Source organism: Salvelinus sp. IW2-2015, linkage group LG4p (genome assembly GCF_002910315.2).
Source record: "Salvelinus sp. IW2-2015 linkage group LG4p, ASM291031v2, whole genome shotgun sequence".
NCBI lineage: Eukaryota > Metazoa > Chordata > Actinopteri > Salmoniformes > Salmonidae > Salvelinus > Salvelinus sp. IW2-2015.
This window is the reverse complement of record NC_036841.1, coordinates 26,655,581-26,680,065: the sequence shown is the minus strand read 5'-3', so window position 1 is coordinate 26,680,065 and position 24,485 is coordinate 26,655,581. Positions and strand designations below refer to the sequence as shown.

At 43.5% G+C, this 24,485-nt stretch overlaps 3 protein-coding genes across 3 annotated transcripts; 1 reads left to right on the top strand and 2 right to left on the bottom strand.

Moving 5' to 3' along the window:
• Positions 1–753: 753 nt before the first annotated feature.
• LOC111958005 (period circadian protein homolog 2-like) lies at positions 754–8,864 on the top strand. Its single transcript, XM_070436993.1, has 9 exons — positions 754–844; positions 2,922–3,122; positions 3,319–3,367; positions 3,592–3,720; positions 3,808–3,827; positions 4,023–4,101; positions 8,032–8,158; positions 8,305–8,410; positions 8,512–8,864. Exons 1-9 carry the CDS (start codon positions 754–756, stop codon positions 8,862–8,864), a joined length of 1,155 nt encoding a protein of 384 aa, XP_070293094.1.
• Positions 8,865–17,396: 8,532 nt separating this feature from the next.
• LOC111960774 (transcription cofactor HES-6) lies at positions 17,397–18,828 on the bottom strand. Its single transcript, XM_023982980.2, has 4 exons — positions 18,511–18,828; positions 18,307–18,393; positions 18,125–18,200; positions 17,397–17,978 (listed from the first exon to the last, which is right to left on the bottom strand). Exons 1-4 carry the CDS (start codon positions 18,592–18,594, stop codon positions 17,515–17,517), a joined length of 711 nt encoding a protein of 236 aa, XP_023838748.1. The 5' UTR covers positions 18,595–18,828; the 3' UTR covers positions 17,397–17,514.
• A 3,173-nt stretch (positions 18,829–22,001) lies between these two features.
• LOC111957867 (transcription cofactor HES-6-like) lies at positions 22,002–23,965 on the bottom strand. The gene is made up of 4 exons (XM_023978918.2): positions 23,744–23,965; positions 23,512–23,607; positions 23,319–23,397; positions 22,002–22,489 (listed from the first exon to the last, which is right to left on the bottom strand). The coding sequence occupies exons 1-4, from the start codon at positions 23,804–23,806 to the stop codon at positions 22,092–22,094; spliced, it is 636 nt and encodes a 211-aa protein (XP_023834686.1). The 5' UTR covers positions 23,807–23,965; the 3' UTR covers positions 22,002–22,091.
• Positions 23,966–24,485: the final 520 nt, after the last annotated feature.

Below are 24,485 nucleotides of genomic sequence, written 5' to 3'. Positions count from 1 at the left end.
TCAAAGCATTCATGGCTACCAACGTGAGTTTTACTGTGCGGTAATCATTTAGGCAGGTTACCTTCGCTATCTTGGGCAAAGGGACATGGTGGTCTGTTTGAAAATGTCAGTGAAGACACTTGACAGATGGTCTGCGCATGCTTTGAGTACATGTCCTGCTAATCCGTCTGGCTTTGTGAATGTTGACCTTTTTAAAGGTCTTGCTCACATCGGCTACAGAGAGCGTGATCACGCAGTCGTCCGGAACAGCGTGCTCTCTGCATGCTTCAGTGTTGCTGCCTCCAAGCGAGCATTAAAGGCATTTAGCTCATCTGGTAGGCTCGCATCACGGGCAGCTCGTGACTAGGATTCCCTTTGTAGTCCATAATAGTTTTCAAGCCCTTCCACATCCGACCAGCTCAGAGCCGTCCCTGAACAAAGGGGGGTAAACAAAGTAACAGTCAGTATCTGGTGTGGCCACCAGCTGCATTAAGTACTGCAGTGCATCTCCTCCTTGTGGACTGTACCAGATTTGCCCGTTCTTGCTGTGAGATGTTACCCCACTCTTCCACCAAGGCACCTGCAAGTTCCCAAACATTTCTGGGGGAATGGCCCTAGCCCTCACCCTCCGATCCAACGGGCCAGACATGCTCAATGGGATGAGATCGGGCTCGTCGATGGCCATGGCAGAACACCGACATTCCTGTCTTGCAGGAAATCACACAGAACGGCAGTATGGCTGGTGGCATTGTCATGCTGGAGGGTCATGTCAGGATGAGCCTGCAGGAAGGGTACCACATGAGGGAGGAGGATGTCTTCCCTGTAACGCACAGCATTGAGTTTGCCGTCAATGACAACAAGCTCAGTCCGATGATGCTGTGACACACCGCCCCAGACCATGACGGACCCTCCACCTCCAAATCGATCCCGCTCCAGAGTACAGGTATCGGTGTAATGGTCATTCCTTCGACGATAAACATGAATCCGACCATCACCCCTGGTGGAGCATAACGGCGACTCCTCAGTGAAGAGCACTTTTTGCCAGTCCTGTCTGGTCCAGCGACGGTGGGTTGTGCCTATAGGTGACGTTGTTGCGGTGATGTCTGGTGAGGACCTGCCTTAACAGGCCTACAAGCCTAAGTCCATCCTCTCTCAGCCTATTGCGGAAAGTCTGAGCACTGACGGAGGGATTGTGTGTTCCTGGTGTAACTCGGGCAGTTGTTGTTGCCATCCTGTAGCTGTCCCGCAGGTGTGATGTTCAGATGTACCGATCCTGTGCAGGTGTTGTTACACGTGGTCTGCCACTGCGAGATGATCAGCTGTCCATCCTGTCTCCCTCTTACACCTGCATTGCTTGCTGTTTGGGGTTTTAGGCTGAGTTTCTGTACAGCACTTCGAGATATTAGCTGATGTACGAAGGGCTATATAAAATAAACTTGATTTGATTTAGGCGTTCACAGTACGGACATTGCTATTTATTGCCCTGGCCACATCTGCAGTCCTTATGCCTCCTTGCAGCATGCCTAAGGCACGTTCATGCAGATGAGCAGGGACCTGGGCATCTTTCTTTTTGTGTTTTTCAGAGTCAGTAGAAAGGGCTCTTTAGTGTCCTACGTTTTTATAACTGCGACCTTAATTGCCTACCGTCTGTAAGCTGTTTGTCACGATCGTCAATGGGAGAGAGAGAGGACCAAGGCGCAGCGTGTGGAAATACATCTTCTCTTTATTAGAAGAAGGACAACGAAACAAAACAACAACAGACGAACGTGAAGCTATCAAAGACTAAGTGCAAACATGCAACATAGACACAGACAATTACCCACAAAACCCCAATGCCTATGACTGCCTTAAATATGGCTCTCAATCAGAGACAATGAACCACAGCTGCCTCTAATTGAGACACAATCTAGGCAGCCATAGACATAACTAGACAACTACACTAGACACTGCAAAAACACATACATTCCCCATGTCACACCCTGACCTAACTAAAAAACATAAAGAAAACAAAGAATACTAAGGCCAGGGCGTGACACTGTTAGTGTCTTAACAACCGTTCCACAGGTGCATGTTCATTAATTGTTTATGGTTCATTGAACAAGCATGGGAAACAGTGTTTAAACCCTTTACAATGAAGATCTGTGAAGTTATTTAGATGTTTACGAATTRTCTTTGAAAGACAGGGTCCTGAAAAGGGGACATTTCTTTTTTTGCTGAGTTTTGTAAAGTTAAAGTTATCAAAAATATAAACAGTAAAGTACAGATACCCAAAACAACTACTTAAGTAGTATTTTAAAGTATTTTTCCTACTTTTAAGTACTTTACACCACTGCACACAACCAAATGAAAAAGTGTATTACGTTCCTTTGCCAACCCATGTGGGATATGCTGCCTGCAACACATTTCAACAAAGAACAAATTGTACTGTTTGTACAATTTGCTCCCACTCAAAAATGAGTTTTTTTTTTTAAATCAATGACTATGGCACATTAGTCCCAGTGACGTCTCTTCTCTCAGGGAAAAGTGTGTTGTTGCCAGCCAAAATGTCTTTACTTTCCCTTACTTGTTCCATAGAACACTTGAAACTCAGTCACTTGAAGCTCCACAAAATAATCAATCTCCTGTAGTCGGTACAGGTTGAAGAGCACTTTAGTGAGGGAACATAATGTGTTCTTACACAGACAGACAGACAGACYGTACGTCAATTTCAGATACAGACAGAGGAGTACCCTTGACCTTTCTGATAATGACCACCAAATCAGCAAATGTTCAGACCATTCTGAAACAGACCGATTCATCTTTTTGGGGAGGTTTATTTGTTTGTATGTTTTTTTGCCAATAGCACATTTTTACAATTACAGTACAATTAATGCAATGTTATAGCCAGGTTCAGGATATTTTTATTTATTTATATTTATTATGTTTAGTTTTTTTCCCAATAGGATATTTTGCTGTGGCTGTCTCTCTCATCACAGGGAAGATAGTGTACATCTCGGACCAGGCGGCGACCATCTTGCACTGCAATCGGGAGCGGTTCACCAACGTTAAGTTTGTAGAGTTCCTGAACCCTCAGGATGTCAATGTGTTCTACAGCTTCACCACACCCTACAATCTGCCCTCCTGGAGCATGTGCACTGGAACAGGTACCTATGTCCCTTCTATACACTCAACGATACAAGCTGTTACTACAGTACCCACGCATATGCATGATGAAGCACATCTACAGGCATATCCAGTGGATATTGATGAGCAGCAGGTAGGCTGTTGGAAATAGACTCAACTGGATTAATCTGGCTGCTTGGATATATATATATATAACTCTCTCTTGCTCTCTCTCAGAATCAGCTCCCACGGAGTGCAGGCTGGAGAAATCCTTCTTCTGCCGCATCAGTTGAGCAGGAAACCATCGATCATAAGGGGGAGGATTAGAGTGGTAGGGAGAGAGGAGAGATGAGATTAGGGAGTCAGTTTTGGACTTTTATCACCACCTAGTGGTTAGTGACTCTACTAAGGAGTTCTGTATGATGTAAAGAAGCAATTTAGTGTTGAACAGGGGGAGGTAGCGTTGGTATGTATGTATGTTGTGACTCCATGCTCTGTGTGTGTGGTGCATAGTGGTGGAAGGGGGAGAGGAGGGAGCCTGCAGTACTTCCCTTTCCGTATCACCCCCTACCTGTTGAAGGTCCAGGATGCTGAGTTGGCTGAGGAAAAGTCCTGCTGCCTGCTACTGGCTGAGGAACAGTCCTGCTGCCTGCTACTGGCTGAGGAACAGTCCTGCTGCCTGCTACTGGCTGAGGAACAGTCCTGCTGCCTGCTACTGGCTGAGAGGGTACGGTCGGGCTACGATGGTAAGACACACACAGACATCAGTCTCTCTGTGATCTCAATGTCTCTCTCAGCACTATCGAACAGTGAGTCTGATACACACACTAGAATGCACACATACATTCAATCCTAATGCCCATTTACAGCCCAACACACACACACTCAACACAATCTGTCTCTTTCACATAATTTCTAACTGTTTCTGTTTTCCTTCCCAGACTCCAGGATCCCTTCTGACAAGCGCATCTTCACCACGACACACACACCCAGCTGTGTGTTCCAGGACATAGATGAGAGGTGAGGTCATTAACATTTATACACAACACCTCATCTGTTTATGTGCAAGGCTCAAGAAAAAATGGCGCCAGAGAAGATGGCTAACGTTTTACGTGTTCCCAACCGATTGTGTTCTTTTGTTTGTTTGTTAATAACTTACTTTTTAACTTATTTTGTACATAATGTTGCCACTACCGTCTCTTATGACCGAAAATAACTTCTGGACACCAGGACTACAATTACTCACCACGGACTAGCAGAATCCTTTTTTTCCCTTAAAGAGTCTGAAGAGCCCGACGCGAATGATATACTGCTTTCTCGGGAACAGGCACAGATTCCTGTGATTTGCGTGAAGAGGAGGCAGAGGAAAAGGGGCCAGAGGGCGGGCTGCCTGCCTTCTGAGAATTCGTAGGTGATTGAATAAACCTCCACTTCCATCCATTCTGCTAGCAATCTTTGGATAATAAAATCGATGACCTACACGGAAGATTAAACTACCAACGGGGAATTCAAAACTGTAATATCTTATGCTTCACGGAGTTGTGGCTGAACGATGACACTATCAACATACATCTGGCTGGTTATACGCTGTACCAGCAGGGTAGAACAGTGGCGTCTGGTAAGACAAAGTGTGGCGGACTATGTATTTTTGTAAATAACAGTTTGTGCACGATATCTAAGGAAGTCTCGAGCAATGGCTCGCCTGAGGTAGAGTATCTCATGATAAGCTGTAGACCACACTATCTACCTAGAGAGTTTTCATCTGTATTTTTCGTAGCTGTTTACATACCACCACAGACTGAGGCTAGCACTAAGACAGCATTGAATGAGCTGTATTCCACCATAAGCAAACAAGAAAACGCTCACCCAGAGGCGGCGCTCCTAGTAGCCGTGGACTTTAATGCAGGGAAACTTAAATCCGTTTAACCACATTTCTATCAGCATGTTAAATGTGCAACCAGAGGGATAAATCATTTGGACCACCTTTACTCCACACACAGAGACACATACAAAGCTCTCCCCTGCCCTCCATTTGGCAAATCTGACCATAATTCTATCCTCCTGATTCCTCTTTACAAACACAAATTAAAGCAGGAAGCAGCAGTGACTAGATCAATAAAAAAGTGGTCAGCTGAAGCAGATGCTAAGCTACAGGACTATTTTGTCAGCACAGACTGGAATATGTTCCGGGATTCCTCCGATGGCATTGAGGAGTACACCACATCAGTAATTCGCTTCATTAATAAGTGTATTGATGACGTCGTCCCCACAGTGACCGTACGTACATACCCCAACCAGAAGCCATGGATTACAGGCAACATCCGCACTGAGCTAAAGGCTAGAGCTGCYACTTTCAAGGAGCGGCACTTTAACCCGCTATGCCCTCTGACGAACCAACAAACAGGCAAAGCGTCAATACAGAACTAAGATCGAATCGTACTACACCGGCTCTGACGCTCGTCGGATGTGGCAGCGCTTGCAAAATATTACAGACTACAAAGGGAAGCACAGCCAAGAGCTGCCCAGTGACACGAGCCTACCAGACGAGCTAAACTATCTCATCATGTCCATCTAGTGTGGAGGTTGACGGGAGAACAATAACAAAACCAGCTGATATTGCCAATCATTTTGCTGATTTTTTTACAAAGAAAATTAATTTACTGAGCGATAATGTAAACACCCAATCTTCCAAACTAGCTATTGTCCAATGGATTGATGATCATATTATGAGCAAAGGAACCTGCTCTTTTAGTCTACAAATGGTGTCAGTAGAGGAGATGTTAAACCCATTATTGTGAATAGACMAATATGGGAGTACATGGAAAAGAATGATCTGATTACATCCAATCAGCATGGTTATCGCAAAAAKCATTCCACTACCACTGCATTGGTTGACATGACTGACCAGTGGCTCAATGCTATGGATAAAGACAGGTTTGTGGGTGTACTATTTTTTGATTTTAGTGCAGCATTTGATAAGGGGATCATGAAATAATTTTGACAAAATGATTGCATTATGGGTTTAAGGAGKYAGCATTGTAATCATATCTAACTGACAAGAAACAGTCATGCTTTAAACTGTGGAATACTGCAGGGAAGCCACTTCTTTACTTAATATATACCAATGACCTTCCTTATGCCTTAACTCAAGCTACTATATTTGCAGATGATACTACAATTTATACAGCAAGACAATCGGTTCAACAGGTACAGCAAGCTCTAGAAGTTGATCTGGGAAATATCAGGGAGTGGGTTTGCCGGAACAAACTTCTTTTGAACACCAAGAAAACCAAGGTTACATTGGTCTGTTCCACCAGGAAAATGCCAACACAGCATGGGATACAATTATGTATGGGAGGAGTATTAATTGAGGAAGTGGCAGAAACCAAACTACCCAGGGTGCAGTTTGACAACTGCTTACCGTTGTCTCAAATAACTAATCTATGTAAAAAAAWWAATAATAATAATTAACTGCATGCATGATCAGAAAGATAGCTAAATATTTACCGGGAAAGATTATTAAGCAAACAATCCAATAATTAATGGGAGTCAGGTGAACTACGGTTCTGTGGTCAAACAACCGAAGCATTAATTGGGAGTCAGGTGAACTACTGTTCTGTGGTCAAACAACCCAAGCATTAATTGAGAGTCAGGTGAACTACTGTTCTGTGGTCTGGGGAAATGCATCAGCAAGTGAAGTTAGGAGGCTGCAGATTGCACAGAACAAAGCAGTAAGGATTTCTTAAAGGTGGAAATATGGTTCTTCTGTTGTAGTCATGCTCAATGCTCTTGGTTGGTCATCAATCAACAAGACACAGGTCTCAACGTCAACAGTGACGAAGCGACTCCGGGATGCTGGCCTTCTAGTTCCTCTGTCCAGTGTCTGTGTTCTTTTGCCCATCTTTATCTTTTCTTTTTATTGGCCAGTCTGAGATAGGGCTTTTTCTTTGCAACTCTGCCTAGAATGCCAGCATCCCGGAGTCGCCTCTTCACTGTTGACATTGAGACTGGTGTTTTGCTGGTACTATTTAATGACGCTTCCAGTTGAGGACATGTGTCATGTCTGTTTCTCAAACTAGACACTCTAATGTACTCGTCCTCTTGCTCAGTTGTTCACCGAGGCCTCCCACTTCTCTTTCTATTCTGGTTAGAGCCAGTTTGCGCTGTTCTGTGAAGGCAGTAGTACACAGCGTTGTACCAGATCTTCAGTTTCTTGGCAATTTCTCGCATGGAATAGCCTTCATTTCTCAGAACAAGAATAGACTGACAAGTTTCAGAAGGACGTTCTTTGTTTCTGGCCATTTCGAGCCCATAATCGAACCCACAAATGCTGATGCTCCAGATAATCAACTAGTCTAAAGAAGGCCAGTTTTATTGCTTCTTTAACCAGAACAACAGTTTTCAGCAGTGCTAACATAATTGCGAAAGGGTTTTCTAATGATCAATTAGCCTTTTTAAAATGATAAACTTGGATTAGCTAACACAACGTGCCATTGGAATACAGGAGTGATGGTTGCTGATAATGGGCCTCTGTACGCCTATGTAGATATTCCATAAGAAATCAGCCGTTTCCAGCTACAATAGTCATTTACAACATTAACAATGTCTACACTATATTTCTGATCAATTTGATGTTATTTTAGTGGACAAAAAATGTGCTTTTCTTTCAATAATTTAGAACCATTTAAATATAATAAATTGGAAGGTTGTGCAGGACTATGGTAGATGAAGGAATCAATCTGTCTTTTTAGACTGTTAGAGTATTTATCTGGTCAATATGTCAGTGTATTATGTCTGTTAGTAACAGTGTGTTATATGTTAAAATGTGATCGTATTATAAATTGTACTTTAATGTTTAAGGACTCTTGGAAGATTAGTCCAAATTAGGATGAAAAAGAGATCCTAATAAAATCACATCTGTGTGTTTCTATAACAACACTCTCTTGTCCTCCTACAGCCGGTCCACAACATGGGCTCCAGTGGTTACGGTAGCCATGGCAGCAACAGTTCCCACGGGAATGGGAAAACCATTGAGAACAGGAATGTGGTTGATGAACCAATCCAAGCCGGTGAGTTGGTACCACTCTCTGCATTTCTTCTGGTTGTCTTCAGTATTCTAAATCATTGTCTTGTTATTTTCTCAGCTAGATCACTTGCTCTGTCTCTCTTCCCCACTCACACCATCTCTCTCTCTCTCTCACTCTCTCTCTCTGTGTCTTACAGAGGACATTCCAGGAGATCTGTAAAAGGATCCACATGTTGAAGAGTCAGGACCAGCAGGTCTACTTTCCCTCTCCCTCCAAACCTGAATCCAGGGAAACCACAGACAGTAAGTGGTCTTTCTGTGTGTTGGGAAATATTGACCTTTTTTAGTTTGTAAATGTGTGTTTGTCTGTGAGAGTGTGTGTTTGCTGACAGATGCGTCTCCAGCAGGAGCACAGCAGCAAAGGAGTCCTGTGCCGTTCCTGAAGGACTCAGCGGTGCCCCCTCTGCTTGTCAAGGACAGTACTGCTATTGCTGCTGCCAGTGTGGAAGAGCTCACCTGTAATGACCAGACTGTCTACTCCTACCAGCAGATCAGCTGTCTGGACAGTGTCATCAGGTATCTGGAGAGCTGTATCACCCCCGTCACGGTGAAAAGGAAGTACCAGTTCTCCTCCTACACCGCATTCTCCATGCATGCTTCAAGGTGGGAACTACACATGCAGAGATCATCCGTTCACCTACTCTGCATCTCACAAAGACACGGCGGTCTCAAATTTGGACTCATCAGAAGTGACTAAAGATAATAACAGAGACTAGCAGCAGTGTAAAAGAGGGGGGAGGGCAGGCAATTCAAATTGTCTAGGTAGCCATTTGATTAAATGTTCAGGAGTCTTATGACTTGGGGGTAGAAGCTGTTAAGGAGCCTCTTGGACCTAGACTTGGCGCTCTGTTACCGTTTKCCATGCGGTAGCAGAGAGAACAGTCTATGACTAGGGTGGCTGGAGTCTAGCAATTTTTAGGACCTACCTCTGACACCGCCTGGTATAGAGGTCCTGGATGGCAAGAAGCTTGGCCCCAGTGATTTTTTTATTTTTTTATTTCAACTTTATTTAACCAGGTAGGCCAGTTGAGAACAAGTTCTCATTTACAACTGCAAGCTGGCCAAGATAAAGCAAAGCAGTGCGACAAAAACAACAACACAGAGTTACACATAAACAAACATACAGTCAATAACACAATAGAAAAATATATGTACAGTGTGTGCAAACGTAGAAGAGTAGGGAGGTAAGGCAATAAATAGGCAATGGAGGCGAAATAATTACAATTTAGCATTAACATTGGAGTGATAGATGTGCAGATGATGATGTGCAACTTGAGATACTGGGGTGAAAAAGAGCAAGAGGATAAGTAACAATATGGGGATGAGGTAGTTGGGTGTGCTATTTACAGATTGGCTGTGTCCAGGTACAGTGATCGGTAAGCTGCTCTGACAGCTGATGTGTAGCTCCCTCCAGTAACCACGAGCACAACCGTTCCTTGATTTTAACTGGAGGCTTTATTCTGTAGATTTAGTCAGAATTATCACCTTCCGTGAGAACTATAAAGTAAATGAAAAATACAGTTAAGCACACTCTTACAACCTTATCTTACGAGTGACTTATTAGCTTGGTATAACTCTGAAGTGCTTACATACATAAACAGTTTAGCCGGCGCTATAACAGTATCAGATTAAACACATGAATAAAGGAAAAATACCTAATTGGCTGCTTATTACAGAAGGGAGGAAATCAAACTTCACACTTATTATTCCTGGCATGAATTCACGCTTCATCCTTAATTATTATAACGTTACCATCCTAACATACACGCTTCAACCTTTATGAACTACACCCGATGACATGAAAACTTAGCTAACACAGCGCGGGATTGCCTTCCCTCCAAAAGTGTGTTGCTACAATAAGGATCCCCGTTACAACAGTTATTAGCTACGTAGTTCCGCTTGTCTTATTTCCCCCGCAAAGCGGACACGTAAACAATTCAAACACAAAACAACGACATAACCTGTAAGTCTCACTGTCAGTTACATGATGTTTAAAGTTAGAGACAGAGATATAAGACTCCAGCTTCAGTGATTTTTGCAATTCGTTCCAGTCATTGGCAGCAGAGAACTGGAAGTAAAGGCGACCAGAGGAAGTGTTGGCTTTGGGGGTGACCAGTGAAATATACCTACTGGAGCGTGTGCTACGGGTGGGTGTTGCTATGGTGACCAGTGAGCTGAGGTTAGGCAGGGCTTTACCTAGCATATACTTATAGATGACCTGGAGCGAGTGGGTTTGGCGACAAATATGTAGTGAGGGCCAGCCAACGAGAGCATGCAGGTCGCAGTGGTGGGTAGTATATGGGGCTTTGGTGACAAAACGGATGGCACTGTGATAGACTGCATCCAATTTGCAGAGTAGAGTGTTGGAGGCTATTTTGTAAATGACATCGCCGAAGTTAAGGATCGGTAGGATAGTCATTTTTCGAGGGTATGTTTGGCAGCATGAGTAAAGGATGCTTTGTTGCGAAATAGGAAACGGATTCTAGATTTAACTTTGGATTGGAGATGCTTAATGTGAGTCTGGAAGGAGAGTTTACAGTCTAGCCAGACACCTAGGTATTTGTAGTTGTCCACATATTCTAAGTCAGAACCGTCCAGAGTAGTGATGCTAGTCGGGCGGGCGGGTGCGGGCAGCGATCGGTTGAAGAGCATGCATTTTGTTTTACTAGCATTTAAGAGCAGTTGGAGGCCACGGAAGAGTGTTGTATGGCGTTGAAGCTCGTTTGGAGGTTTGTTAATGCAGTGTCCAAAGAAGGGCCAGAAGTATACAGAATGGTGTCGTCTGCGTAGAGGTGGATCAAAGAATTACCCGCAGCAAGAGCGACATCATTGATATATACAGAGAAAAGAGTCCGCCTGAGAATTGAACCCTGTGGCATCCCCATAGAGCCTGCCAGAGGYCCRGACAACARRCCCTCCGATTTGACACACTGAACTCTATCTGAGAAGTAGTTAGTGAACCAGGCGAGGCAGTCATTTGAGAATCCAAGGCAGTTGAGTCTGCCGATAAGAATACAGTGATTGACGGAGTCGAAAGCCTTGGCCAGGTCGATGAAGATGGCTGCACAGTACTGTCTCTTATCGATGGCGGTTATGATATCGTTTAGTACCTTGAGCGTGGCTGAGGGTGCACCCGTGACCAGCTCTGAAACCAGATTGCATAGCGGAGAAGGTACGGTGGGATTCGAATTGGTCGGTGATCTGTTTGTTCACTTGGCTTTCGAAGACTTTAGAAAGGCAGGGCAGGATGGATATAGGTCTGTAACAGTTTGGGTCTAGAGTGTCTCCCCCTTCGAAAAGGGGGATGACTGCAGCCGCTTTCCAATCTTTAGGAATCTCGGACGATATGAAAGAGAGGTTGAACGGAATAGTAATAGGGTTTGCAACAATGGTGTGGATCATTTTAGGAAGACAGGRTCCAGATTGTCTAGCCTAGCTGATTTGTAGGGATCCAGATTTTGCAGCTCTTTCAGAGCATCAGCTGTCTGGATGAAGGAGAAGCTGGGGGGCTTGGGCCAGTTGCTGCGGGGCGTGCAGAGTTGTTGGCCGGGGTTGAGGTAGCCAAGTGGAAAGCATGGCCAGCCATAGAAGAATGCTTATTGAAATTCTCGATTATCGTGGATTTATCAGTGGTGACAGTGTTTCCTAGTCTCAGTGCAGTGGGCAGCTGGGAGGAGGTGCTCTTATTCTCCATGGACTTTACAGTGTCCCAAAACTTTTTGAAATTAGTGCTGCAGGATGCAAATTTCTATTTGAAAAAGTTAGCCTTTGCTTTCCTAACTGACTGTGTATATTGGTTCCTGACTTCCCTGAAAAGTTGCATATCGTGGGGACTATACGATGCTGGTGCAGTACAGGTGTTTTTGTGTTGTCAAGGGCAGTCAAGTCTGGAGTGAACCAAGGTCTATATCTGTTCTTAGTTCTACATTTTTTAAAAAGGGGCATGCTTATTGAAGATGGTGAGGAAAGCACTTTTAAAGAACAACCAGGCATCCTCAACTGACGGAATGAGGTCAGTATCTTTCCAGGATACCCTGGCCAGGTCGATTAGAAAGGCCTGCTCGCTAAAGTGTTTTAGGGAGCGTTTGACGGTGATGAGGGGTGGTCGTTTGACCGCGGACCCATAACAGACGCAGGCAATGAGGCAGTGATCGCTGAGATCCTGGTTGAAAACAGCAGAGGTGTATTTAGAGGGCAACAGCCTGGCCTTGCTGCTATTCCAGTTTCAGCTGTTCTGCCTGCGGTTATGGAACCCCTACCTGTCACAGACCTGCTGTTTTCAACTCTTAATGATCGGCTATGAAAAGCCAACTGATATTTATTCCTGATTATTATTTGACCATGCTTGTCATTTATGAACATTTTGAAAATCTTGGCTCTCTCTAATTCTCTCCTTCTCTCTTTCTTTCTCTCTCTCGGAGGACCTGAGCCCTAGGACCATACGTCAGGACTACCGGGCATGATGACTCCTTGCTGTCCCCAGTCCACCTGGCCTTGCTGCTATTCCAGTTTCAACTGTTCTGCCTGCGGTTATGGAACCCCTACCTGTCACAGACCTGCTGTTTTCAACTCTTAATGATCGGCTATGAAAAGCCAACTGATATTTATTCCTGATTATTATTTGACCATGCTTGTCATTTATGAACATTTTGAACATCTTGGCATAGTTCTGTTATAATCTCCACCCGGCACAGCCAGAAGAGGACTGGCCACCCCTCATAGCCTGGTTCCTCTCTAGGTTTCTTCCTAGGTTTTGGCCTTTCTAGGGAGTTTTTCCTAGCCACCGTGCTTCTACACCTGCATTGCTTGCTGTTTGGGGTTTTAGGCTGGGTTTCTGTACAGCACTTCGAGATATTAGCTGATGTACGAAGGGCTATATAAAATAAACTTGATTTGATTTGATTTGAAGTTGGCCAGGATGATATCTGGAGGTGCCCATATTTACAGATTTGGGGTTGTACCTGGTAGGTTCCTTGGTAATTTGTGTGAGATTGAGGGCATCTAGTTTAGATTGTAGGACGGCCGGGGTGTTAAGCTGAGTTGAGATCGTTTCTGCTGTAAAGTTATGAATCTTGTTGCACCTTGCATCTGTCCGTCATCGCAGCAGTGAGCTGGTCCATTTTTAGCCCAGTGGGTCTGTCTAACCTGGGTGTTTTTCCTCAACATTTTCATTATCTGGCAAAAAATTGGGTCCTCAATAGTAAAAATGTGCCTGTGTGGGGGCCTCACARGAAAAATTTGGCCGCATGTTAGAAAAGGCCAGGGCCGATTTCTGGTCCCAGTCCGCCCCTGGCAGTCATACTTGAACAACAGTGACAATCAGACAGTATAAATATCTACTTACTACAGATGTTTTATTTTTCTTTCAAACAAAGCCAAATCAATGAATTCTTCCAGACTCTGCAGTCTCACGCTCTCTTGCATATGTAAGGTACTGCAGGTTGTTCCTCATAAGTTATCAAAGTTACACCATTCTCTTTTTCAGTTTGTGAATGTCCTGTGTAACAGGCTGTGAATGTAGTAGTCTATTGTCTTTAGGTTTTACCTATAGGAGATTATGTGGACATGGCTTAGACAATGGACAGTCACCTACATAGTTCCGTTGGTTTGAAGGAATGGATGCCATTTTAAACTAGTCATTTATCGTTTTTTCCAAGAGTAAGGCAGCTCAGTGGAGCAACAATCTTTATAAAACTGAGTTCCTATACCTCTGCGTTGTTAGTTAGCGTATTTCCTATGGACACATGCACAGTGCAAATACTGTAATTTTCTATTTTTTCATGTATAAATTTGAAATGCTGTTTTAAACCTTTACGTGTAAGTACTAGGGAGACTGTATTTTCCTCCGTGCTGTTAATGGGAGGTGTGACGCCAGCACTGAATAAACAGGATATTGGGAACCAAACCAGCTCTATATACAGTGCACAGGGATCCATGTCAATGCTGCTGGACATAAACCATATAGCACCATGGGTTATGAATGCATAGGAAACTGCCGGGACCAATAGCATTATCAAATCCCATTTTATTTGTCACGTGCTGAATACAACAGGTGTAGACTTTAACATGATATAATTACTCACGAGCTCTTTCCCAACAATATAGAGTTGAGAAGTAATAAAAGAACAAAAAAAAAGGAAATGGTAACACAATCACAAGGTTATATACAAGGAGTACCGGTACAGAGTCAATGTGCAAGGGTACGGGGTAGTTGAGGTAATATGTACATGAAGGTAGTGGTAAAAGGAACTAGGCAATCGGGATAGATAATAAACAGAGTAGCATCAGCGTGTGTGCGTATCTATTGTATATGTGTGTTGTAGTCTCAGTGTAGCATGTGTGAGTGTGTGGGTAGAGTCCAGTGAGTGTGCACAGAACCAGGGCAAGGAATGCCAGTGCAAAAAACTAATTCACTGGCATATGTCAGTGTATATTTGTCTCATGGTATATGTCAGTGTATATTTGTCTCATGGTATATGTCAGTGTATATTTGTCTCATGGTATATGGCAGTTGTATAATTGTCTCATGGATATGTCAGTGATATTTTGTCTCATGGTATATGTCAGTGTATAATTGTCTCATGGTATATGTCAGTGTATATTTGTCTCATGGTATATGTCAGTGTATATTTGTCTCATGGTATATGTCAGTTGTATATTGTCTCATGGTAATATGTCAGTGTATATTGTCTCATGGCATATGTCAGTGTATAATTTGTCTCATGGTATATGTCAGTGTATATTGTCTCTCCCCAAGCCAAATCCAAGAGATATTGGTATATGTCAGTGTATATTTGTCTCATGGTATATGTCAGTGTATATTTGTCTCATGGTATATGTCAGTGTATATTTGTCTCATTGCCATTTTGAGAACCTGATATTTTAGCACAGTTCATTGCGTTTTTGTAGGTACATTAAAATGTTAATGTTTCCTTTCCCCCCCCCCAATGTTGATCTGGACAGGTAAGGGTTTGTTTTGTTGGGATGGTGGTCCATGGGGTTTTCACCCTACATTTTACTTGAATGTAGGCTAGAACCTGATGAAGAAGGTAAAAACCCAGATGGTAAGATTGTGACTATTGTTCAAAAGCAGCAGACAATTTCTAACATAGGCCTATTGGGATATTGGCTTCCCTGACTCAAATCAGTGTAGTCTCTGGGAGGGTTATCTTTGTATGAGTGTTGTGCGTGAAAGCATCAAACACAGCGGGGAACGCTCAAGAAACTGTCAGAGCGGTGAAGGGCTAGGCTGAGGCGTTCTGTTGTTACATCAGTGATTCATCTTTAGAGTCAAAGACAGTTGAGAGGAGAGACTCATCCAAGGATGGAATGGGAGTCCCAGGGGATCCGTTTTAGAACCATATGCTCACATCCACGTTTGAAAGCCTCATGCCAACTGGCACCGGTCACGAACCTTTAACCCCGAAATTGAAATTCACCATCACGAATCCGCAACTGATGCGTTAGGATGCTGTGCAATTGTTAATTTGCCTTTATCATTCACCGGACGCTAAAACGATTTTTGTTATATCACCCACATGTCATATGTCACCTTAGATTAATGGTGATTATGCGCCATTATGATAAAGATGGGAAACAGACCCGGGTCCCTGTAATGATGCAACAGACAGCTTTATGCACATTTTGAACTATGGGTTTACCAAGCAGCAACATGCTTTGAAAAACGAATGGGGAAAATGGCTCATGATACAGACGTCATCATGGCAAAAATCTATGAATTGGTATTTTTTTTAAACGATATAGTCGTTTTGTATTAGCCTAAGTGATAAATATGTGTTGTCCTACTCTTGAACCTTTAGGTCTACATTTCTCTCACTCCGAAATGCCCTTTGACAGGTGCGAAGACGAATCAAAGCTATAGGCTACAGCTGTGTCTGTGTCAGTATCTCTCAACTCGCTGGCTTTGTCGATATTCTGTCAAATGGTAGCCTGCCGATCCAAAGCTTTGATCATTGCGTCCTCTGCTTCCATGCCGGTTGTTCCACCTAGCCAAATGTGTGGCCCAGGTTTGACCAGCTACAAACCCCCTGTGGCTGCTCAACGCTAATCCAAATCGTTAGCCATTCATTCCTTCATCAAAAGATGACAGCAGTCTGTGAATCTATTAATGTGTAGTTGACAAGAAATTAACATCCGTGATGAAAGTATTTTTCAAGAAACTTTTATTATTATTTTTTATAAGAAATGCCAAAAGTGCCTTTAGTTGCAAAATCACCCAGCTATTTCAGTGTTTTTTTCCCATGGACTTTCATCTTTATGATGGGCGCTCATTCGGGCACAGTCGGTCTACTGTAATTGTGATTGAAAATCGATGAGCAAAGGAGGTTGAACGTGCTCATACTCCACCGTGAGATTTACATGATAGCCTAGTCTAGCCTATAGGACCTGTCATGTTCTTATCAGTAGTCTATATGCAGCGAACCCGAGTTCGTTTTCATGGTCAAAATGCCAAGTGCTTTGGATAGCTGTGCGTAATTATTATGGTTTAGCGCTAATATTCAATTCACAAATGTGTCTTTCAAGATTGACTTCTACATGATTTGTGGACTCTGATGTTTCCAGGTGCTTTAAAAATACTGAATGATTAAATACTTCAAGAAATGGATTTTGATTATGGGAGCATGGCGCTGGCCTTTCATATGCCTATCGTTTTGTTTCAATGCGTTTTTGGCAATTGTTTAATTACCTGACCAGTAAGAGGTCTGAAGTGTTGTTAGTTTGTTTCAGGCTGCAGTTACTCTTAATTGCTTTGTTTGTCAATTGGGAGATTCAATTGCCTTGTGATATTAGGTACTCTGCCAATCGTTTAAAATGTTATGCAAACAGAAGTCAAGTCATTCAGCTTGAAATGCCTTTTAATTGGTTTACTTTTGAATCATTCTGTAAGATGGTGTAAACAATCAAGTTTTACACATGAAGACTGTCATTTTCATTAAATTATTTTATTAATCACATTGACATTTTAAGGACAAAACATTCTACACATTGTTACAGCGTCAAGTGGTTGGGGAAATATACGCATTTCTTTTAAAGGTTACAGGGCGAATAAACAAGGGCCTTTTTTTCTGTACGATTCTTCACTGGAAACATTTTTTATAGCCTATTCACGGCATCACAATAGCTTTTTCTTATGCAAATCCTCTATACATATTAAGATATTTACAAAAACAAACATGAGCAGTTCCCAATTGCGCAAATGCAGGAAGTGAATTTCCGGCGACATGCGCTTTCCAGGTATGTAACAGATGATGTCACAACCTGGGGCCAGGTAGACTCCAAACTATTCTATTAAATCCCAAAGGCATACAGTTGACCAGTACAGGCCACTACCAGGGCCTCCACATGGATTTGTAGTAGCTGATAKTGGGCATGTTCTGGGCCTCTTGGTTCTCCAGTGCGTCGGTAGCGCCCTGGTTGTTCTCGCTGTCTGTCTTGTACAGGTCAGAGCACAGGTCCTCACTGGAGGTGGTGGAGGCGACGGGGGAGAGGGCCGAGGAAGAGCCGCTGGATATACTCCTGCATCCGGGTGAGGCTAGTGCCGCGCACACTGCCTCGCCGGCGGGCCAAGTGCTGCCGTTGTTGCTGGAAGTGTCTGATATTATATCCATAACCATGTCCTGGAAGTGATCCTCGTTCAAGGGCATACACTCCAGCAGGTGGTTCAGTAGCTCGGCCGCCACCGTCGCGTCTATCCCGGGACAGTTGGACACAAACATATGGACCTCATGCATGCACTGGATGTAGCCTGCTGCAAACCTCTCACTGGCCTCCCGGTTCATGATGTCAGTCTCTGAGGAAGAAAGGAAATTAGGCCTACTTAGATTCAATTGCACTCCCACGGTGGGCGTTATGATAAGCAGCACCTGATCTATGCCTAAATGCACTTTAATGAGTGGATGAAAGGGTCAACAGTGTATGCCATTGCTCACAGTTTACCTTGGGGACGATCCTTGAGAATATGCTCCACTTTTTTCACCGTCATCTCCAGTACCTCTGCGTTCTCCACCTTTGACTGAAACCGAGGGGAAACAAAGCGAAAAATATTAGATTTCATTCGCTTCTATTGTATGACAGGTGCGCCAGGTGAGTCTACAGCAGGGGAGGTGCGCCAAACTCACGTCGGTGTCAGCGATCAAGGTCCGGAGCTCCTGCAAACTCTCATTGATACGAGCACGCCTCTTCTTCTCCACCAAAGGTTTTCTTGCCTGTAACAATGACACATGGGCCTGTTAGTGCGTTGTAACAATGTAATAACTGCATTACTAGGGTAGGCTACTCTATAGAATGGAATCAGCGACGCTACAACCACAGATGCCCGGTACCTTTCTATCCCCTTTATTAATCCCGTAGTAGTCATCCTCATCCATGCCAAGTCCGTTCTTGATGTGCAGAGCCGAGGGGGCCATGTTGGTTTTGAGCCCGAGCCGTGCAGTCAGTCTGAGATCCCAGTTTGTATTCCACTGCTATTTTCCCGATCCGTGAAAGAGAGCAGCTGGCAAACGGACCCGGTCAGAGAAAATCTAAACACGACAGGCGAGACGCCCTGTGATTATTGTACAATCGTCGATAAACGTACTGCTGGCGTTAAAGAGCTGTTGTAGCTATTTATAAGGACTAATTAGCATATGAATGTGTGGTTTGACTGCACTAGCCAGCGGACAACAGTGCACACACCGTGAGAGCCAATCAGAGCCCTTTCCTTTGTCTTCGGCCAGCCCTTGCTGCACRGTGAGGATCAGTAGTGGTCACAATAATTCATATATTGGGTTGCGTATCCGGCGTCAGTKTTTTTTGTTGTTGTTAAACCGAAGACTATTCATTTAGGCTAAAGTTTAAGAAATAATGACAATTTTGGGGAAAAAATAAAAAAGTAGCTTACAAGTACATTGCATGGTATTAACACGTCTTTTGTACCATCTGTTTGTGTCCTCCATAACTGTACAGTATAGGCTATATTCTGTGAAAAGGAATAGGATGGGACAGAGGCTGCTATCACAAATTATATAACCATTCATTATTCATTGGGTTATCAAAGCTCCAATGTGTCCAATGTATTTCACCAGGTAGGCCAACAGAACTATTTATGGCAGAACACRGAGAGATATTATGCAGATTACCATGGGTAGAAAAAAAAACATTTTAGAGAGACATTTCTTTGGACGTGGAGTATTTGTAATATATTTATTTATTTCAAATCCTGACTGCTGATTATCTCAAGACTGAGTCATTTTTTCTCTTCTAATATTTTCTTGCCCTACCCAGTCTCATTTTTTGTATGTCCCTGTTCAGGGCTCTGAAGATTTCCCCAGCGCGGGCTCTCGGATGTAACGCGATGCCTCAGTTGGCAGCTGCTGGCAGAGGCCCCTTGGCCTAAACTGAATCAGCCGGGGAATTAAGGGCCCTTCCCCAAAGAAAGCGACAGGTGTTAGCCTGCGCCTCATTTGTTCTCTCCCTTTGGTGATTTCTGATTTGGATTCAACTGCACTCTGATGCCACATTGCCCTTAAAACGCACAGAGCAAATAGGTTCCCAAAACCTGCTAAATAGACCCGACTTAGTTTTAAATTATAATCTTTAAAAGTCATGCATGTTTGTATTTGCTCATCCCTTACAGTTATACCTCCAAAATAGCTTCAGGCTTATGTTAAATAACAATTGGTTTATTATGGTTGAGTTTACACAGGCAGCCCAATTCTGAACTTTTGCACAATTATTGGCAAAAGAGCTGATCTGGTTGGTCAAAAGACCAATTAGTGTAAAAAYATTATGTCTAGAAATGGACTCTTATCCATTATCCCAATTTCACTGTCTGTGTGTGCACTAGTTTTTTTTTACGCACAATTGTTTATTTGTTTATGTCTGATAAAAGTGTTTAACCATTTGGCGTCGTTGCATGTGTACATATGTACAGCGCATTGACATGCAAATTACCAATACGCAATAGCGCATTTGTGTCTATCTAAACAAGCACGACAATGTGTCCTGTCACCAGATAAACAACATGATACCATTACGAGTGAGTTTTACACACAAGGTTTTTGCTACAGCAATTAGGCACCAGTAACAAATATAGAACCTAAATGAAGGCTGTGTCCAGAGGCTTTGAAGTGGAGGGGTTTGGCACCTCGCCACCCCCACGCTCCGCTCCAGCTCTCCTCTTAATGGTCTGGACTGGGGAGAGAGCAGCTGTCTCGGCCCGCTTTTGTTCGAGAAACCGCAGAGGGATCGGGCGCCCTTCTCCATCTCTTCTCTTTCCCCCCCTCTCTGCCACCACACGGTGGCTTCATTAGCTCTGTGGACAATTATTATAGAGGGACCATGTACTACAGCAACGTTTTGAATGTTCGAATTCAATAATGTCTTTAAAATGCACCCAGTAGGCCTATGCATAACGTTCATTTGTCGGGAAAAATGATGTACTATTGTAAACAAATAATGGTTTGCCTATACTSTAGTTGAAAATAAATATGAACGTGTTACCTTCTACTACTACCAGTAGGCCCTACACAAATATTACCAGTGATTAACCAAACACTTGTTGATGTCTCTATGCCTGCTTTTAGACAGGCAGACCAATTCTGATCTTGTTCACTAATTGGCCTTGTGGCCAATCAGATTGGCTCTGAAAAAGATCCGATGAGAAAAGATCTGATGTGATTGTTCAAAAGACCAATTGGTGGAAAAAAATATTGGAATTGGGCTGCTGGTGTAAACGCAGCCTCAAAACTACGTCCTCATTTCCTCATATACAGGTAGCTGCCAAAATAAAGGAAACACCAACATAAAGTATTTTATTACCGCATTGGGCCACCACGAGCTGCCAGAAAAGCTTTAATGCGCCTTTTCATAGATTCTACAATTGTCCGGAACAATGTTTGAGAGATGTGACACCATTTTTAATTGAGAAATTACATAATTTTGTGTTTTCTTATTGGTGGTGGAAAATACTGTTTCAGGCACTGYTCCAGAATCTCCCATAAGTCTTCAATTGGGTTGAGATCTGGTGACACACACCCACACACACACTTTAAACCTGCAATGCTCCTTCGAGAACCCTCTTTCAAAGTCACCTAGATCTCTTTTAGCCAAAATAATAGGCAACTGGACATTTTTAATACATGACCCTAAGCATGATGGGATGTTAATTGCTTAATTAACTCAGGAACCACACCTTTGTGGAAGCACCTGCTTTCAATATACTTTGAATCCCTCGTTTACTCAAGGGTTTCCTTTATTTTGGCAGTTACCTGTATCTTTATGGCCTGTCCAACTGGACCAGGTCATTCATTTAATATTACTAAATCCATTTGCTTATATTCATTCACACTGCAAGCAACAGTCTAATAAATAAAATACAATGAATGTTATAAGCCTAACCATTTATAAATGTACTATAATATATATGTAGCTGTAGGCCTCAGCATCATTCATATATTTTTTAACATGGATTATTTTCATGATGTTGATAGGATCAAAACGGCCCTCTATATATATGAGAAAGTGTGTGTGTGTGTGTGTGTGTGTGTTCACATAAAGAAAATAGATAACTGCAGAAATTGCATACACATTTGTATTAATATTGGTTAATAATATACAACAAAGGGAGCAGAACAAAAGCCATTTGTGATGGACTAGAGCTAAGAAGCTAAATGTTTTTCTTATTATTTAATAAATAAAGACGTTAATACAATAAATATAAGAAAAATATTAATAAGCGCCTTCTACAATGCAGGCTACGGAAAGTAGACTTCGGAGAGGAAGTACTGAAAGGTCTGTATATATAGCACACCTAGATCAGGAACACAACCGCCCCACAATCAAACACAATGTCTTCTGAGTAGCATATCTATAAGATACATAACAGAGGAGGGTCTAACGTAAAGATCCAGCACACCAGTACAGTTTACCAGGGCCTCCACATCTCCAGCATGCCCAGGTGGGGGCTGAGGAGCTGGGGGCTCCCGAGCAGGAGCAGGGGGCTGTCCTGGGGCCCCACCATGTGGGACAGGGGCCCCTCCCTCTGGCCCTGCCTACCAGACCTGGGGTCCCCTCTGAGGGGTGTAGTGGGGGCTCCAGGCCCCTGGCTGGGTGGGTGGGCATCAGGCCTGAGGTTGGGGTTGGCCTGAGAGGGGTGCTCTTCACTGGAGCGGGGCAGGGATTTTAGCAGGTGGTTGAGCAGGCGGGAGCCAAGAGTTTTGTCCATCCACTCGCAGCTGAGCAGCATGTTGTGGACCTCGTGCATGCACTGGATGTAGCCTGTGCTGTACTTCTGCTGTGCATCTAGGCCTAAATTGGGGTCTGCTGTGGATGGGAGGAGACACTGGGTCAAACATGGGTCATAGCGTCATCTGTTGGTGGCAGGATGTATTGCACCCAGACTGGCCTATTGCCCAAAATAAATGAGTAATTATTATATAGATTTTTTATTTGACATAACTTGTTAAGTCAGTTAAGAACAAACTCTTATTTACAATGACGGCCTACAATGGCCAAACCCGGACAACGCTGGGCCAATTGTGCGCCGCCTTATGGGACTCCCAATCACGGCCGGATGTGATACAGCCTGGATTCGAACCAGGGACTGTAATGATGCCTCTTGCATTGAGATGCAGTGCCTTAGACCGCTGCGCCACTCGCATAATGCATTGCAGTGTTTCTTAATCCTGTTCCTGGGCACTCAAAGGGGTGCACATTTTTGTTTTTGCCCCAGCACTATACAGATGATTCCACTAATCAAAGGTTTGATGATGAGCTGATTAGTGGAATCAGGTGTGTAGTGCTAAGACAAACACAAAAATGTGCACSCCTTTGAGTCCCCAGGACCAAGATTAAGAAACACTTGACTAATCAATTGTTTTAAGTTGAAACCAAGAAAGAATATGGATCAAAACGAAATTAAATAATAAAGCTATGTGAGTACTAATACTCACATGATTATTCGTATTGTTCTTATTGACTTATTCAATCACTGATGAAAATATTCCCACCAGTCTCCATTAAATTTGTCTAACATTCCAACGTGCTGACACGTACCAACTGCTTACATAGAGTATTACATGCAGGAACAACTTTGAAAACTCTCCTGGCACTTGCATGTTTCTTCAGTCAAGCTACTTGATCGGACACTTACCACTGAATCTATGAGTCTGAACATTCTGCAGGTGTTTCACTGTCATCTCCAGAATGTCCGCCTTTTCAAGTTTCGATTGCTGTTGGGGGAAATGGAAAGTTAGGGTCAACAAATAACTTACACTGTCTTTCACACTCCATATAATTGAGCATTTATAACAATGAAAATACAGTGTGTATATAGGCCTACCCACATCAAGAGTGAACGCCCCGACCACGGTTTCTTTCAGTTGATCCAAGCAGTTATTAATCCTCTCCCGTCTTTTCCTCTCAATTAGCGGCTTCCGCAGCTAGAGATGGAAAGCGATGGGTTAATGACGACCAGACAGTCACAAATTGGACCAGACAATCACTAAGTGTGAGCATATCCGATAAAAGACACCTGTTGATTAGGTTTATATATATCCACGGGAACTAAGGCAATACCTTTCTCTCCTCCTTGGCACTCGAGTGTTTCCCCACGTTGTGAGCCATGATGCTGGCTGTCATCTCTCCTTTACGCTCGGTATAGTTGTGTAGTTAGAGTATAGCTCTCCTCTCCCGGCTGAGTCTAGGGTCTGTAAGGCCCGCAGCACCACGCACCGCTCTTATTTATAGGGCAGAATTAGCATTTGAATGCTCGAGCTCTTTGGCTGAGGTATTTTCCCACACACGGGGGCGCTCCCAGCGCCCGCTCCCATCAGTCAGGGTTGACAGGTCACTGCCTCTTTTCAATAGCCGAGCTACCCGCCCTGGAAAAAAATACAAGAGACAGATGTCCACCCTGAACCCCCCCCCCCTATCCCCTCTACCTCTCGCGATCCCCTCTACCTCTCTCGCTCTCTCTCTTTATCGTGACGCAAAGCGCGCGGGTACCCTCCGGATTTTCATTCGCAGGGCCGAACAAGAGTGAGTAATTTCCGTGGTTACACCAGCGACCACTTGACTATTCATGCCAATGAAATGGGACAGCATTAGGCTTACCCGAGAAAAGGCGAAACCTATCCGCTGAAGTCTCACATAGAAAAAATACCCACAACGCCCTGTGGTCATTGTTATCAGTCTGTATCGTTGTCGATACTGGCAAGTGGTCAGGGAAGTGTTGATGAGAAACTTTAGTGACTAAATTCTGAGTGAAGAGTAAGCCTAAACTAAGTGCGCAGAAAAATTAAGCCAAAAGCCTATAACG